The sequence below is a fragment of the Nicotiana tabacum genome, chromosome 6 (assembly GCF_000715075.1).
Source record: "Nicotiana tabacum cultivar K326 chromosome 6, ASM71507v2, whole genome shotgun sequence".
NCBI lineage: Eukaryota > Viridiplantae > Streptophyta > Magnoliopsida > Solanales > Solanaceae > Nicotiana > Nicotiana tabacum.
The window spans coordinates 195,588,261-195,602,992 of NC_134085.1; the positions used below are offsets into that span (position 1 = coordinate 195,588,261).

General features: G+C 35.5%; 1 protein-coding gene and 1 non-coding gene across 4 annotated transcripts; one reads left to right on the top strand and one right to left on the bottom strand.

Annotated features, from left to right (window-relative positions):
* Positions 1 to 862: 862 nt before the first annotated feature.
* Positions 863 to 936, bottom strand: TRNAN-GUU (transfer RNA asparagine (anticodon GUU)). The gene has a single exon. It is a non-coding gene; the product is annotated as a tRNA-Asn (tRNA).
* A 663-nt stretch (positions 937 to 1,599) lies between these two features.
* On the top strand, positions 1,600 to 7,470 carry LOC107766007 (tRNase Z TRZ3, mitochondrial). Of its 3 annotated transcripts, none has more exons than XM_016584718.2 (12): positions 1,600 to 2,049; positions 2,783 to 2,872; positions 3,287 to 3,331; positions 3,458 to 3,512; positions 3,657 to 3,700; positions 3,807 to 4,301; positions 4,378 to 4,646; positions 4,759 to 4,906; positions 5,024 to 5,062; positions 5,263 to 5,666; positions 5,760 to 6,396; positions 7,024 to 7,470. In XM_016584718.2, the coding sequence occupies exons 1-12, from the start codon at positions 1,636 to 1,638 to the stop codon at positions 7,327 to 7,329; spliced, it is 2,946 nt and encodes a 981-aa protein (XP_016440204.2). In that variant the 5' UTR covers positions 1,600 to 1,635; the 3' UTR covers positions 7,330 to 7,470. The 3 variants fall into 3 exon arrangements, with proteins under 3 accessions (XP_016440204.2, XP_016440206.2, XP_075112451.1); XM_016584720.2 differs by having other exon boundaries at positions 5,398 to 5,666; XM_075256350.1 differs by having other exon boundaries at positions 1,618 to 2,049; positions 2,783 to 2,971; positions 3,207 to 3,331.
* The last annotated feature ends 7,262 nt before the right edge of the window (positions 7,471 to 14,732 follow it).

Here is a 14,732-nt window from a genome sequence, read left to right on the forward strand (position 1 = left end):
GAGAAAGAAAGCCAATTACAAAACGAACGAAGAGCAGATTAATCAAAACATAAGAATTGAAACCAATACATTTGCAATAGCATTTTTTATTCTGTTGAAAATAATTATTGTTGTATTTCTTATTGGTTAAGAAAATAAAATAATTGCATTTTGGTCGTGAGAAAAAAAGACTGTCTTTGATAAGTTTTTTTGAATGAGATGATTAAGGACTTATAAGTGGAGTTTCTTAATTTATTGAGTTAGCTAAATAGAATCAACAATCATTATTTTTAGAAACTTACACTTTTGTTAATATTAATTTTAAACTCAAACAAAATATTTAATATAATATTTATTTAACTTTTCAAAGTTTTATATTTATTGAGATAAAATACTCGCGCAACGCGCGTACCTTAAGACTAGTGATTATAAAACTTGTTGGAACATTCAAAAGTTCTAAATCTAACCTTGAAATTATACCTTAAAAGATAAAATTATAAAAAAAGTTTAAGAAATATTTATAAATTATATCACAATAAGTATATTTATACATTAAATATATCTAAAATTTCTATATATGTAATGTCGGGTTGGTTTGGTGTCGGTTTGACTTTCTTTAGTTAAAACCAAACCAAACCAATTATGGTCGGATTTTTTTTCCCAACGCCAAACCAAACCATAGTCGGATTTTTTTTAGTTATGGGAAATTAATAACCACTAATTTTTGAAAATTACTCATTTTCATATTTCAGGCCAACACTAATGTTGCCTCGGAGCCCACAAGCAGGTTTCAGCCGCCGAGCCCACCAGAAATCCCACGTTTCAAGGATTAGAATTTGATGACAAGACCATTAATTAAGAAAAAAATTACATACTAAGTAAGCGCTAGAGGAAGGGGTTGAACCTTCGACCTTGTGGTTAACAGCCACACGCTCTAACCAACTGAGCTACTCCAGCCGTTGCCTCTCCTTGTGGTTGCACATAAAATAATATTTTATTGTAATTCCCTGTCTAATATATAAACTTATATATAGCATAGAGATGATAATAAGGTCAATTTAACTCCTGCAACTATGAATTAGTTCAATCTATTCATTAAAAGTGAAAGGTCAATATACACGCCTTTCAATAAATAGTACGCAACGAGTAACTTATCATTTGATTTATTTTCAATCACATAAACAAATCAAGATATTCCATTTGATACCAAAAGAGCAATGAACAATAAAATTTGTAAATAAGCTTTTCACTATTCCTTCTAATAAGATTTTGGATTGCTAGGTAGTTCTAAAATTACAGTTAAATTTTGAATGTTAGTTATAAAAATATTTACATATACTTGCTTGAAAAATCACCAATCAATTAACATATTTTTGGATGGAACATGTTGTCGTTAGGATATTTAGACCATCTAACACATGTAAGCATGAAAAGCAATAAAAGATACTCCATTCTTTTACAAGATAGTTTAGTTAAAGTAAAATCATTAGCAATTACATATTAACAAAAAAAGGTTATAAAATAAAAGAGAAAAGGACCCGAGAAGCCGGGCGACCCGATCCGAATCAGTAACGTGAAAGGTTTAGTCAACCGGCTTTCTAAAACTAAAACCCTGGGGCTGTATGCAAAGCAAACACTACAACTACAAATAATAAAATGCCCCAAATCTCAAACCTTCGCCTCCTAATCTCCTCCGCCAATCACCCCCGAATACTCTCCCCCTTAACCCTTAAACCTCCCCCTCCCCCTCCCCCTTCTCTTTCTCATCTCTTCAGACTCAAACACCCATTTTCGCACACTCAAAATCCGCGTTTCCTCTTTGCCGCATTCTCTTCTTCATATTCAAGAAAACCGAGAAACATCGAACAGCCCAGTTCGTTAGGAAGGCGGAACAGCAGTTCGAAGGCAGATAATAAAGGGAAGATGGCAATGGAAGAGAAGGGCCCAACTGCTGAGTCTCTTGGGTTTAATAAAAGAAGGGCTGAGGGTAAGGATAAGAACGATGGGAAGAAGAACCTTCAACTCAAAGTCCGCAAGCTTAACCCTGTTAATACAATCTCATACGTTCAGGTACTATATAAGTTGCTGTTCTTATTTTTGTTCAATTTATTGTTACTTCTTCAATCTACAAGGTGTAGGATAAGATAAGAGGATAGTGCTTTGGCGATATTTAATATGATAAAGATTGACAACAATGTATAAGTGTTGATTGAGGTAAGCGATATGGAGTCTGGTGGTGGGAGGTAGCAAGTAGCCGGTGGAGGTATTAGTGGAGGTGCTTGCAAGTTGGTCTGGACACCATGGTTATCAAAGAGAGGATATTGATTGAAAAATGACTTATATTTTGCCCCTTTTGATAGGAAATATTTTCCTTGGAGATAACATTTTCCACACTTCAACACCAAAATATGTTTTCTTCAAGTAAAACATTTTCAACAAAGGAGATTCCAGTTCAGTATTAAAACAAACATTATAACACACTCATTTAACTCAACGTGATTGTTAGTTAATTATAGAAGGTAACTAACTAAACATAAAGCCTATTTATAAGCATTTTTGGTTGGTTTAAAGTCACAGACTTGATAATCTAATTTTGCATAAATGGATTCTAAAGTAGCTCTAATTTAGTCAGATACTTGAATCCATATGGGATTATCTGGTTGGATTTGCTTCTTATTTCCCAATACATGCCTAAATTTGTGATTTTTTAAATATAATAACTGATATTATTCCTCCCTCATCTCCTCATGAAGAAGAAATAGAAAAATCATTAATTTCTTTTCTTTCTTTAAATTCCTCACAGATACTTGGGACTGGCATGGATACACAAGATACAGCACCCTCAGTTCTTCTCTTCTTTGATAAACAGAGGTTTATTTTTAATGCTGGAGAAGTAAGTATTTTGTAGTTGTGGAATTCAAATCCATTCAGTGTGGCACTTGGTTCCTCTGTTGTTTCTGTTTGATTGAAATGTTAGGGCCATCCTCTTCCGGTAAGTAGAATACTAATCTGACTTGAAAGACTAGTTTCCTTGTTACTAGATATTTAATTACTTACAAAGGTTTCTTTTAAAAAATTTAATCCTACTTATTCTCATGACTAAATTACTGGTTTTTTTTTTGAGATGGCTAAGTTACTGGGTTTTCTTTTCACAATGTTGTTGTGCTGACTATTTTCCGTCCATATGCGTTTGGTGCTCTTTTTTTGGTTCTTATTCCTTTGTGAAGAGGTTCTAGGACAGAGCAGAATAAGCAGAAAGTACACTAAGACTTATTTCGTTGCACCTAAAAAACTTCTTTCTGCTCAGGGATTGCAACGCTTCTGCACAGAGCACAAAATTAAGCTGTCAAAGGTACGGAGATGCATAATTCTTTTGTCCTAAATCAGATTTATATTTCCAACTCTTCTTTTCTGGGTATGATGTTGATCCTTTAGTGAAAGATAAGCATAAGCTTTCCTTTTCTTTCTTCTTTCCCAGATAGATCACATATTTCTATCACGGGTCTGCTCGGAAACTGCCGGTGGACTGCCAGGTTTGTTACTACAGAGTTTTTTAAGAGTGAAATGAAGGCTGTTAGCCTATTGATTGCCTAGATCAATCAATGCTGGAACTATAGAATTGGATTAATAATTGCCAGAGGAGAACTCATAAATATGTTAAATCCTTTTACTTGCAGGTCTTTTATTGACTTTGGCTGGCATGGGAGAAGAAGGAATGTCTGTGAGTATCATATTGGCTTGGTTTATTTATGATATATTGATCAGATAATTAGCTAAAAACAAATGGTGTTTACAAAATGATGCCAATTACAATTTTTAATTTGAAGGTCAATTTATGGGGTCCTTCTGATCTCAAGTACTTGGTCGATGCAATGAAATCATTCATCCCAAATGCCGCCATGGTCCATGCACGGAGTTTTGGCCCAACTGTTGGATCAGTTGATGTTAGTACTGCTTCTTCAGGGACGAGTGATGATCTCTATGTTCCTATTAACGATGAGGTTGTCAAAATATCTGCTGTTCTGTTGCGACCACGTTACTCAAAAGTGTCTGACACAACAAAGGAAGGATCCTCTGAGCTGGATGATCCTCTAGTTGGTGTCAATCATTTGGCAGAGAACCTTTTAGTGCGGAGGATGCATTCCACAGCTGAATTTGCATTAAAGCCTGGGGATCTTTCTGTGGTTTATATTTGTGAGTTGCCTGAAATTAAGGGAAAATTTGACCCCAAAAAGGCTGCTGCTCTTGGGTTGAGGCCTGGCCCAAAATACCGTGAATTGCAACTTGGGAATTCAGTACAGTCGGATCGCCAAGATATCATGGTAAGTTAAAGGATTATTTTTTGCTGTTACTTTACTTCGTACTTATCTCATTTGTTTTCAATGAACTTTTGCGCAGGTTCATCCCAGTGATGTATTGGGGCCGTCTGTTCCTGGTCCTATTGTACTCGTTGTTGACTGCCCAACACCATCTCATCTGCAAGAATTGTCGTCTATACATTCTCTTACTCCATATTATTCATATCCATCCGAAGAATCCAAGGAAATGTGCAAAAAAGTTGATTGTGTGATACACCTTAGTTCTGCTTCAGTAACATGTTCAACTGAATATCAGCAATGGATGTCAAGATTTGGTGAGGCGCAGCACATCATGGCAGGACATCAGCCGTGAGTAACCTTTATAATGTTCTCATCTTTTCAGGCTGATATACAGCTTTGTGCTGTTATTTTTATTTCCTGCTTATACCAACTAAGATGATTTTTCTTCTACAAATCGCAGGAAGAATATTGAAATTCCAATTCTGAAGTCGAGTGCAAGAATAGCCTCAAGACTGAATTATTTGTGCCCTCAATTCTTTCCTGCGCCTGGTTTTTGGTCCCTTCCACAGTTGAAGCGCTTATCCTCAGTCTCTAAGATCCCAAGTGAGGTACATTATATTGGAATTATGTTTGAATAAAATATAAGTTTACTTTGGACAGTGATTTAATCTTGGGTGTGCTTGTTCAATTGAGAAATTACCATTATAATTTTTTTTTTTTTGCAGTTCTCTTCATGTCAAGTTACGGCAGAGAACCTCCTCAAGGTGAGAAAGTTTATTTAATTTGATCCAATTGCTTCTGGCGCAAAATTAGAACCTAGAAACTGCATACCAATTTTTGGTTTCATTTTGTTAGGAATGCGTTTGAAATTTTCCTTTAGATTTAGTGCAATTGACCTCATGCATTGTTTGACTTTGATGCTGGGTTGGACATCATTCAAAATGAACTTCTTTTTGTCGAACAGTTTCATCTTCGTCCATATGCGCAGCTTGGGTTAGACAGATCTGGTATTCCTGAAATTACTTCTCGTCCAAAAATCATAGAAGAGTTAATATCAGAAATTCCTGAAATATTAGATGCTTCTGAACATATTACCCAGATGTTGCATGGCAACAATGTTACAAATGGAGGCAGTGCGACTATGCAGGCGAACAAAGTTATGATCGAAGAGCCCTGGTTGCATGAAACTGCATTACCTAGTTGTTTGGAAGGTGTAACAAGAGAAGACGTGGAGATTGTTCTTCTTGGAACTGGTTCATCTCAGCCTTCAAAATATCGGAATGTTAGTTCTATTTTTGTCAATCTTTTCTCAAAGGGAAGTATTCTGTTAGATTGTGGTGAAGGAACATTGGGACAGCTCAAAAGAAGGTAATGTATAAGTTCATAACCATCAACTTTCTATTTACATATGTTTTTTGTCTGACCTCAATTGAGAGGGATAACGTGCTTTTTGTTTAACAGATTTGGCATTGAAGGTGCTGATGAAGCCGTAAAAGATTTAAGGTGTATTTGGATTTCTCATATTCATGCTGATCATCATACTGGTCTTGCAAGAATACTTGCTCTCCGACGCGATTTGCTCAATGAAACTCCTCATGAACCTTTAATTGTTGTGGGCCCAAGGCAGCTTAAGAGATTCCTCGATGCATACCAAAAACTCGAGGATCTGGATATGCAGTTCCTTGATTGTAGGCATACTACAGAAGCTTCATTAAAGACTTTCGAGTCAAATGAAGATAAGGATGTGAGTGAGAGTGCATGTGTACCAAGTGACCAAAAGAATGGTTCTACCTTATTTGCTAAAGGGAGCCGTATGGAGAGTTATTGGAAGAGGCCAGGCAGTCCGGTTGATTCAGCGGCTGTATTCCCATTGCTGAAGACATTAAAGGAAATTCTCAGAGACGCAGGATTGGAGGCATTGATTAGCTTTCCTGTTATTCATTGTCCACAAGCATATGGCGCTGTCTTGAAGGCTGCTGATAGGACTAATAGCACTGGGAAGAAGATACCAGGATGGAAAATTGTATACTCTGGTGACACTAGGCCGTGTCCAGAACTAGTTGAAGCTTCGCGTGGTGCAACGGTTCTCATACACGAGGCAAGTTGTTATAGTATCATTTTGGGTTTTCCCTTTGATTACAAGTATTTTTCCCAAATTCCGTTATTTGTTTATTTTTGGCTGTCCCAGATTACTGTTTACGTTCCTAATATTAGTATTTTACCACATACTATACTGTACTCTGGGCTTAACGCTTATCATGAGAATTTTAGTTGCCACATGTTCCCATTTTAGCATTATACAAGAACTCAAACTTTCATTTTACCTACTATCATGCAAAGTCAAACAGCATATTGATTTTCTGTGTTGTACTGTAATATGGATGCGACTCTCTATAAGTGTTGAATAGTGTTACTGGATCACTGAGTATCATTCCAAAGATAGCTTGTTTCTCTGAATATTCTTCCTTCTTGAACTGCAATTGTCCTCATAGCTCATGATGTCGTCAGTGCGAGTTGTATGTTATGCTTTCTACAAACTTAATTTCGCTCGTCTTTTTTCTGCCTCTTTCCCGTTACATGTTTTCTTCTGTTTCTATTTATGGAGTCACCTTCTGATGGCTGACCTTGTCTTAAGTTGGATCTGGTTTCTTCATCTTCTTTTCTTCACTTGCAACTTTCAACTTGAAGAAAATTTATAGTTTATTATTTCGGGTGCTTACTGCAGGCTACCTTTGAAGATGGCATGGTGGAGGAAGCCATAGCAAGAAATCATAGCACAACACAGGAAGCCATCGAAGTAGGGGACTCTGCTGGAGCATATCGTATCATCCTCACTCACTTCAGTCAAAGATACCCTAAAATTCCAGTTTTTGATGAAACACACATGCACAAAACATGCATTGCTTTTGATATGATGAGTGTTAACTTAGCAGACCTACCCATGCTTCCAAGAGTTCTTCCATATCTTAAACTGCTATTTCGTGATGAAATGATAGCTGATGATATCGATGTTGCTACAGTAGCTATTTGAATTATTGATTAACACTCATCATGGTAAATATTCTTTTTAAGCATTCAATCCATTAAAATGGATATGTTGATTTTTATACTGTACGATTTATATTGACCTCCCTTGGAGCTCATCATAGTCGACCAACATTTGTTCTGCTTCTCTTAATTATATTATGACTGCTGAAGCTGAAACTTATGCAATGGTTCTAAAAAGAAAAAGCCAAAAGCAATGGATTTCACAGGAAAAGGGTTATCCAGGGAGAGGAAAAGGAAAAACTACAAGCTCCGTTGATTTTGGTTGTATTAAAATTTTTATGATCTTGTATTAATTCTGGGGAAGCATTCTCAAAAAAAAATAATCTGGGGAAGCCCCTCTTTTTCCCACATTTTTTCTAACCTTTTGACTTATGTAAATTTAGGTAGAAAGTCTTCATCAAAATGCCAAATGATTTTTCCAGATGTCTGTTGTAAAATTCGAAAGACAACTTCTCCATTTAGCAGGGTCAGTATGTTACAGCTGCTTTTGAGTGCAGAATACTTCACTGCGTATTTTCAATGTGGCTCGAGCTTGGACTTCTTCCTTCAATCGTTTCACTGTATAAGCTGTTCAGAAGAATAAGGAGGAGGAATCTGTCATCAAAGAAAATCATACTCTCAAGAAGAGTTTGGTGACATACTAGTTTTATTGGAATTGTACGTGAAAATAACATGGCCAGCTAGTTTTTAGATTGGTAATCAAAAAAATAGGTAGCACTTACAAAGTTATTAAAAAATAGATATTCCATCCGTTTCAATTTAAATGACATACCTTCCTTATTAGTCCGTTCCAAAAAAAAAAATATATTAAAGTTAGAAGTAATTTTAACTTTAAACTTTTCATTGTACCTACCTTACCCTTAATAAGAAACTTTTCAAACTATATTATCTAAATTGGGAGGGATAAAAATACCTTAATTGAAATACGGAAAGTTCTAGCATAATATGCCGGATTATGGAGTTACATATAAACTTTCATCATATTATGCTGTAACTCCAACACATTATCAAATTCTAGTATATTATGCTGAAATCTCATATATAAAAAATTCAAACTTCATCATATTATAAAGGTATTTTTGTTCATATTTTATCTTACGTGAAAAAGAGGCTAAATTTCAATTACTTTTAAAATTGTGACTATTTTTCAATTACCAATCGTAAATCAGACTATTTCTGATTTTTTGCAATTAAATAATCCATTGCTCACTCTTTCTTTTTATCACCATGTGTTAATTTAATTTTACAAAGTAATATTTCAAATATTGTCATATTGTACTAAGATTGATTTTGACTTCAAGAGAAACTGTAGAAGATATAATGATAAACTTATAATTCGAATAAAAGGAAGGTGAATCTCTGGTGTGTAATTACTTAACAATTGACCTTAACACAACATAATGGACACATAGATTCAGAATAAAACTAGCCAAACTCTTAATTGAGCACAAGGCATCACTTTGAGATTATGCCAAGTGGCAGCGTAAGAGAATGCCATGTGTTCTTTTTTAGGACAAAACTTAGTTAATTTGTTATTAATTAGTTTTAAATTTTAAATTAAAATATTTAAATATCTATTATTTGAAGAAGGGGTAGTTATTTACTCAATTCAAATAAGTAATTAATCATTAGGAAGTTACTATTAGAAATAATAACCGGTTCCAATTTCTCATGAGTAAACCGTTCCAACTTCTCTTCAGTTTTCTTATTTTTAAATTTTTTAAAATTATTAAATCATTTTATTTGAAAAAATGCGCCGGCTTCCTCAAAAATAGGAGTAGCCTTCAAAACCCTTCAGTTCACCATTTTGAATATGCAGTTCTTTCTCTTATCATATACCCCCCATGTTTTCCCACTCGGTCCCAACAATCCTCACGTTTCAACCCTCTACTTCACATCTCCCTTCACAAATCATCCACACTGCCCCACTATAACCACTTCCCCACTATACTAATCACATGATATTATAAAAGGACATAATAAGGGAGGCGTTAAAACAAGAAAAGGTGAGAGAACAAAGAAAAACAGAGGAGACTCTGACAATATTACGTAACAAATTTTTCTGCAAAATCACGATAGCCTCAAGTCTTTAAATTTTCGCCCAATAACAACGGTATGAAGTTTAATCCACTGTTTGCAGATTTACGATTTACATAATTGTTGGTTAAAGATGCTCTTTTATTTTCCCAATTTTTTTCTTACAGAGTGTCTTTTTGGAATAACAGATTTGGAAAACTGTTTTTTCAATTTAATTACTATTTTTTGTTGCAATATAGGATAGTATCATGGACACGAATATACTAAATTTTATGTGATCTACTGGAATTTATTATGTACAACTGTATTTGTGTTGTCATCTTATTAGTATACTGACTTAAATTAGGCTGCGTAGCTAAATACTCATATTGGAATTTAGCATAATGTGGTTTCTGTTTTTAACTGAGTTGTTACATGTCCAGAATTGCTGAAACTTATAAAGTTTGTACTTTTCCTTTTAATTTTCAGAATTACAGAATTTGTCTCGCAATTTCTTCTCATCTCCTTTAATATTCGAAAGAGCTTCTACAAACTTTTGTTTATTTTTATTGCCTGTCGATGCTCAACCAAGGAAGCTTTATATCCACTACTGATGTTTGTCCTTCATTCAGTTGACAATGTCTTTTAAAATAGTTGTATAAATCCATCAATATGTTCAAATAATATGCATGTCCTATGTTATCACAATGAGATGTTGTAGCGATTCTTATTGTTTCCTTAGTACTATTTTAAATATGGCTGAACAAGGACACGTTCAAATTACTCCAACTACGAGTTCTCAAATTCAACGAATGGGACAACGTAGAAGGGCACGCCGTCGCAACATTTATTCCTATAATGATTCTGACTCAAAGCCTGAAGTTATCAAGAATGTCCCAAGGGCGATACAAAATAAGTTAAGAGATCGAAGGGCTGAATGAAGGGACAGAGAAATTTTTTTTAGAGAGCTTAGGCCTTCAATAGATGAACATATTGCAAATTATCAGCTTACTCGAGATGCACTAATTGATGCTATAGACAAAATTATACTATCTGATTGGGAAGCCTTAGCAATTTTAGTAGATTCACTTGGACAACCTTTAGGTAGAATTTTAACTGACATTTATCACGAGGTTTGGCCAAGTGAACCTTTTTGGGTTTATGTTGTTAAATTTGAAGCTGAGCGGGAGAACCGTCTGTACAACTACCTTTAATTTTTAAAATTAATGAAAGTTTGTTATTTCTTTGCAACATTACTGGTCATTTTACTCTATTTTTTTTCTTAAGAGTATTAGATAAAATAAAAAACATAATGGAATAACACTAAATTATTCCTTCGAATAAGGCAACTTTAACGAGATATCCAATGTCTTAAATGAGGAAAAACATGAATACACACATTAGTTTTCGCTCTGTACTTGATTATATATATCATGTGGTACAATCCACATTTTTTGTAGTAAAACAAGAATTGTTCCATCAATGTGGAAGGCCTGCACCTTATAATTCAGTGTTGGAATCAATGTAGATACAATCACAGTCTTACAAAACAACATTGGCGACGGAAAGTAAAAGGACCATCTGATCTTTCTCTGCTACTCGGACCATTTGTTTTTTCTTTACTGCTCTTCGTTGATACTCTGTAAAAAGATTCAGCTAATACATCAATTACCAAAGATAAATACTTTATCTATCTGTCAAGTTGCTTCCTTTCATTAGTGAACACAAACAAGGTGAACAATGAACTACTATTCAATATGACTTCTTGCCTTATAAATTATACTCAAAATTTTGATGTTTAATTTTTTTTTATTTTCTTTATAGGTATTGGAGATCACCATACGTCTAAGCTAGCTTGTCACGACCCGGATTTTCTACCCTCGGGAATCGTGATGGCGCCTACTATTGAGAGCTAGGCAAGCCAAATGTTTAAAATACCTTTCCTGCTTCCTTTCAACAATATAATAAGCGAGACAAAATCTAAACGGAAGACTTTAAATTTAAAACAACTGAAAACCAAAGGTGCGGAAGTTTGAACTAGAATGCTACCCAGAGTTTGGTGTCACTAACTCACGGACTACTACAGAATACTACAATCAATGTCTGAAAGGAAAATACATCATGTTTGTCTGATACAAGATAAACAAACGAAAAACATGGAAAGAGACTTCGGCCTGCGAACGCCAGCTAGGCTACCTCGAGAGTCCCTGGGCTGAAGATAGCTCCCAAAAGTCCTACTACTGCTGCTGTCCGAAACCTGTATCTGTGCAAAAGAGCACAGAGTGTAGTATCAGCACAACCGACCCCATGTGCTGGTAAGTGCCTAGCCTAATCCCGACGAAGTAGTGACGAGGCTAGGACCAGAGAACCAAATAAACATGTGCAGTTCAAGTATGTATATAGATGACAAAGGAAGTACTGGGAGCAACCAATCAATGTGAGAGGGGAAACATGCTATAGGGACGTAACAGTTTCAAATAGAAATATTCAATAAAAGAAGGAGACAACAAAGTCATAATATCAACAAGTATGAAAAGGAATCAACAATTTGCACGGCATCACCCTTCGTGCTTTTACTCTCTTCCTCACCCAAACAATATATAAAATAAAACTGTACACGGCATCACCCATCGTGCTTTTACTCTCATCCTCACCAGATCAATCGTATCATAATCATGTACACGACATCACCCTTCGTGCTTTTACTCTCTTTCCTCACAATATAATCAATAAATATTAGTACGGAATGGCACATCGTCAGGCATGACATCACCGTTTCGTGCTTTATCACTTTTCCTCACCCAAACAACAATCACAAATAAGGGGCAAGGAAGTAAACAGAATAATTATAGAGATCCCAGTAAGGGAACGACAATTAATAATCTCAACATCCCGGCAAGGGAGATAATCAATATAGCAACAATAACCCAGCAAGGGTTCATTTTTATAATTCTTTCTCTTTCTTTCACTTTCATTTCATAACTTACTCAACCACTTGAGCCATTGCTCCAAAGGATTCAATTATCTCATATATTTTCTCAATTCATAATATAACGTGAGCCAATGCTCCTCAAAATTTAAACATCACAATTTCTTTCACATGCTCTTTACAACATATAGGAATCATCATTTAAGCATGGAAAATACAACAAAATCAGAATATTCGCAATATAAAGACTCACGGTCACGCTAGACACCAACGTATAGATACTCGTCACCATGCCTATACGTCGTACTCGGCAAATAGCAAGTAACAAATAAGACTCAACTCCTATTCTCTCAAGCTAAGGTTAGACCAAACACTTACCTCGAACTTCCACAACCAACTCAAGCCTCAAACACCGCTTTTGCCACGAGTATCAGACTCCAAATGGCCCAAATCTAGTCAATTCAATTTCATAATGTAAATAACACTTCGAGTAACTGATTCTACAATTAAATTCTAAGTTAATATGCAAAATTATGTAAAATGACCAAAATACCCCTAGGGCCCACATCTCAGTATCGGGTAAAATTTACATTTTCTGAATCTCATACCCTCACGAGTCTAACCATACCAAAATTACTCAAATTCGACCACAGGCCTTCAAATTCTCAATTCAAGTCTAAGGAATTTTCTATCATTTTTTTAACCCAAACACTAATTTATTGATAAAAACAATAATAGATTCATGTAATTTAACCAAATTCGAGTTAAAATCAATTACTCCAATCTACATGGTGATTCTCAATTCAATTCCTCACTATTCATCTTCTTCTTTCCCCAAAAATAGTATTTTCAAGACCCACCCTTAGGGTTCATACAATATCCCATTACAACTTCAAATAAAACTCATAAACATGCTATCCATACTCCAATATTACATATATATGAAGCTCAAGTGGAGGAATTATCTTTTGGTGGAGGAATCTCATTTTTTTCTCTTTTTGGTGTTCTTGAAGATTCAACCCATTTCCTATGGATTTTATCCATAATAATGTTAGTATTCTCACCTAGTGATGTTATATAATCATCTTTATGCCAAAATAACTTACCTTGAAGTGTATCCATGCTGGAAGAGCTCTTCCTTCTCTCTAAAATTCATTCCAAGTTGAAGAACTAACTCATTCTCTCTCTAAACCCACGTTTTCAGCTCTTTAAAATTCAACTCTAATTCTGCGTAGCCTCCTTGCGTAGCCTACGCATGAAACCTACGCAGGAGGCTTTCAATTTGGCCAAATCCTGTTTTTTGCTATGCATGTTGCGTAGCCTGCTGCGTAGCCATACGCAGGTTGCGTAGCCTGCTCTTCTAACATTTTGTAAAACGGTTATAACTTTCTGTATACACCTCCAAATGACAATCGGTTTGATGTTCTGGAAACTAGACTTATAGAGCTTTAATTTGATAGGTTGTGTCTCACACAAATCATTATATATATGTAGATATGCTCGTCCGAAGTGAGGTCTTGTGCGTACTCATTTGCAACTTTAGTCTATTATGAAATTTTCCAACTTGGCTTAGACTTAGAATTTTCCTTAGACCCCATATCTCTTCTAATATGCCTCGTACACCTATTATCATATCTAATTGGTATCCATCATATTAATAGTACTCGAATGAGAAGTAGAGTCGACCCCCAAACACTTAGCATAACTTATCGCTTTTCTCACACATCTCTAACTCCCAAATTTTGACTAACTCCCAAGTTTTCCAAAATTTTTGTCAGAGTTTCCTTTGTAACTAGGCCTATCCACCTGTCAGAGAATCCCAAGAACCAATCCTAACAACACATACACAATCCAATCACGTAACACCATACGGAAAATAATTCTGATAGTGACCTCATAAGCAATATGTTGCTAGAAAAGAAACGCCATATACATCAACTATTTAAGTGATACTCAACTCATAGTAGGTAAGTTCTTGACATTTTCATGAAACATAGAAATAAATATTTAAATTAAAGATGACATTATTGGGTCATCACATTCTCCACCTCTAAAACAACCGTTCGTCCTCAAACGGACAAAAGAAGGAAGTACCTGAGTCGGGAAATAAATGAGGATAACGGCTCCGCATATCGCACTCGGACTCCCAGGTCGATGCCTCAAGAGGCTGACCTCTCCACTGAACATGCACCGAAGGAAAACTCTCCGACCTCAACTGTTGAACCTGCCGGTCTAGAATAGCCACCGGCTCCTCTTCATATGACAGATCTTTGTCCAATTGGACAGTGCTGAAATCTAACACGTGCGATGGATCTCCGCGATACTTCCGGAGCATAGATACATGAAACACGGGATGCACAACTGACAAGCTAGGTGGCAAGGCAAGTCTATAATCCACCTCTCCCACACGATCAAGAATCTCAAATGGACCGATGAACCTA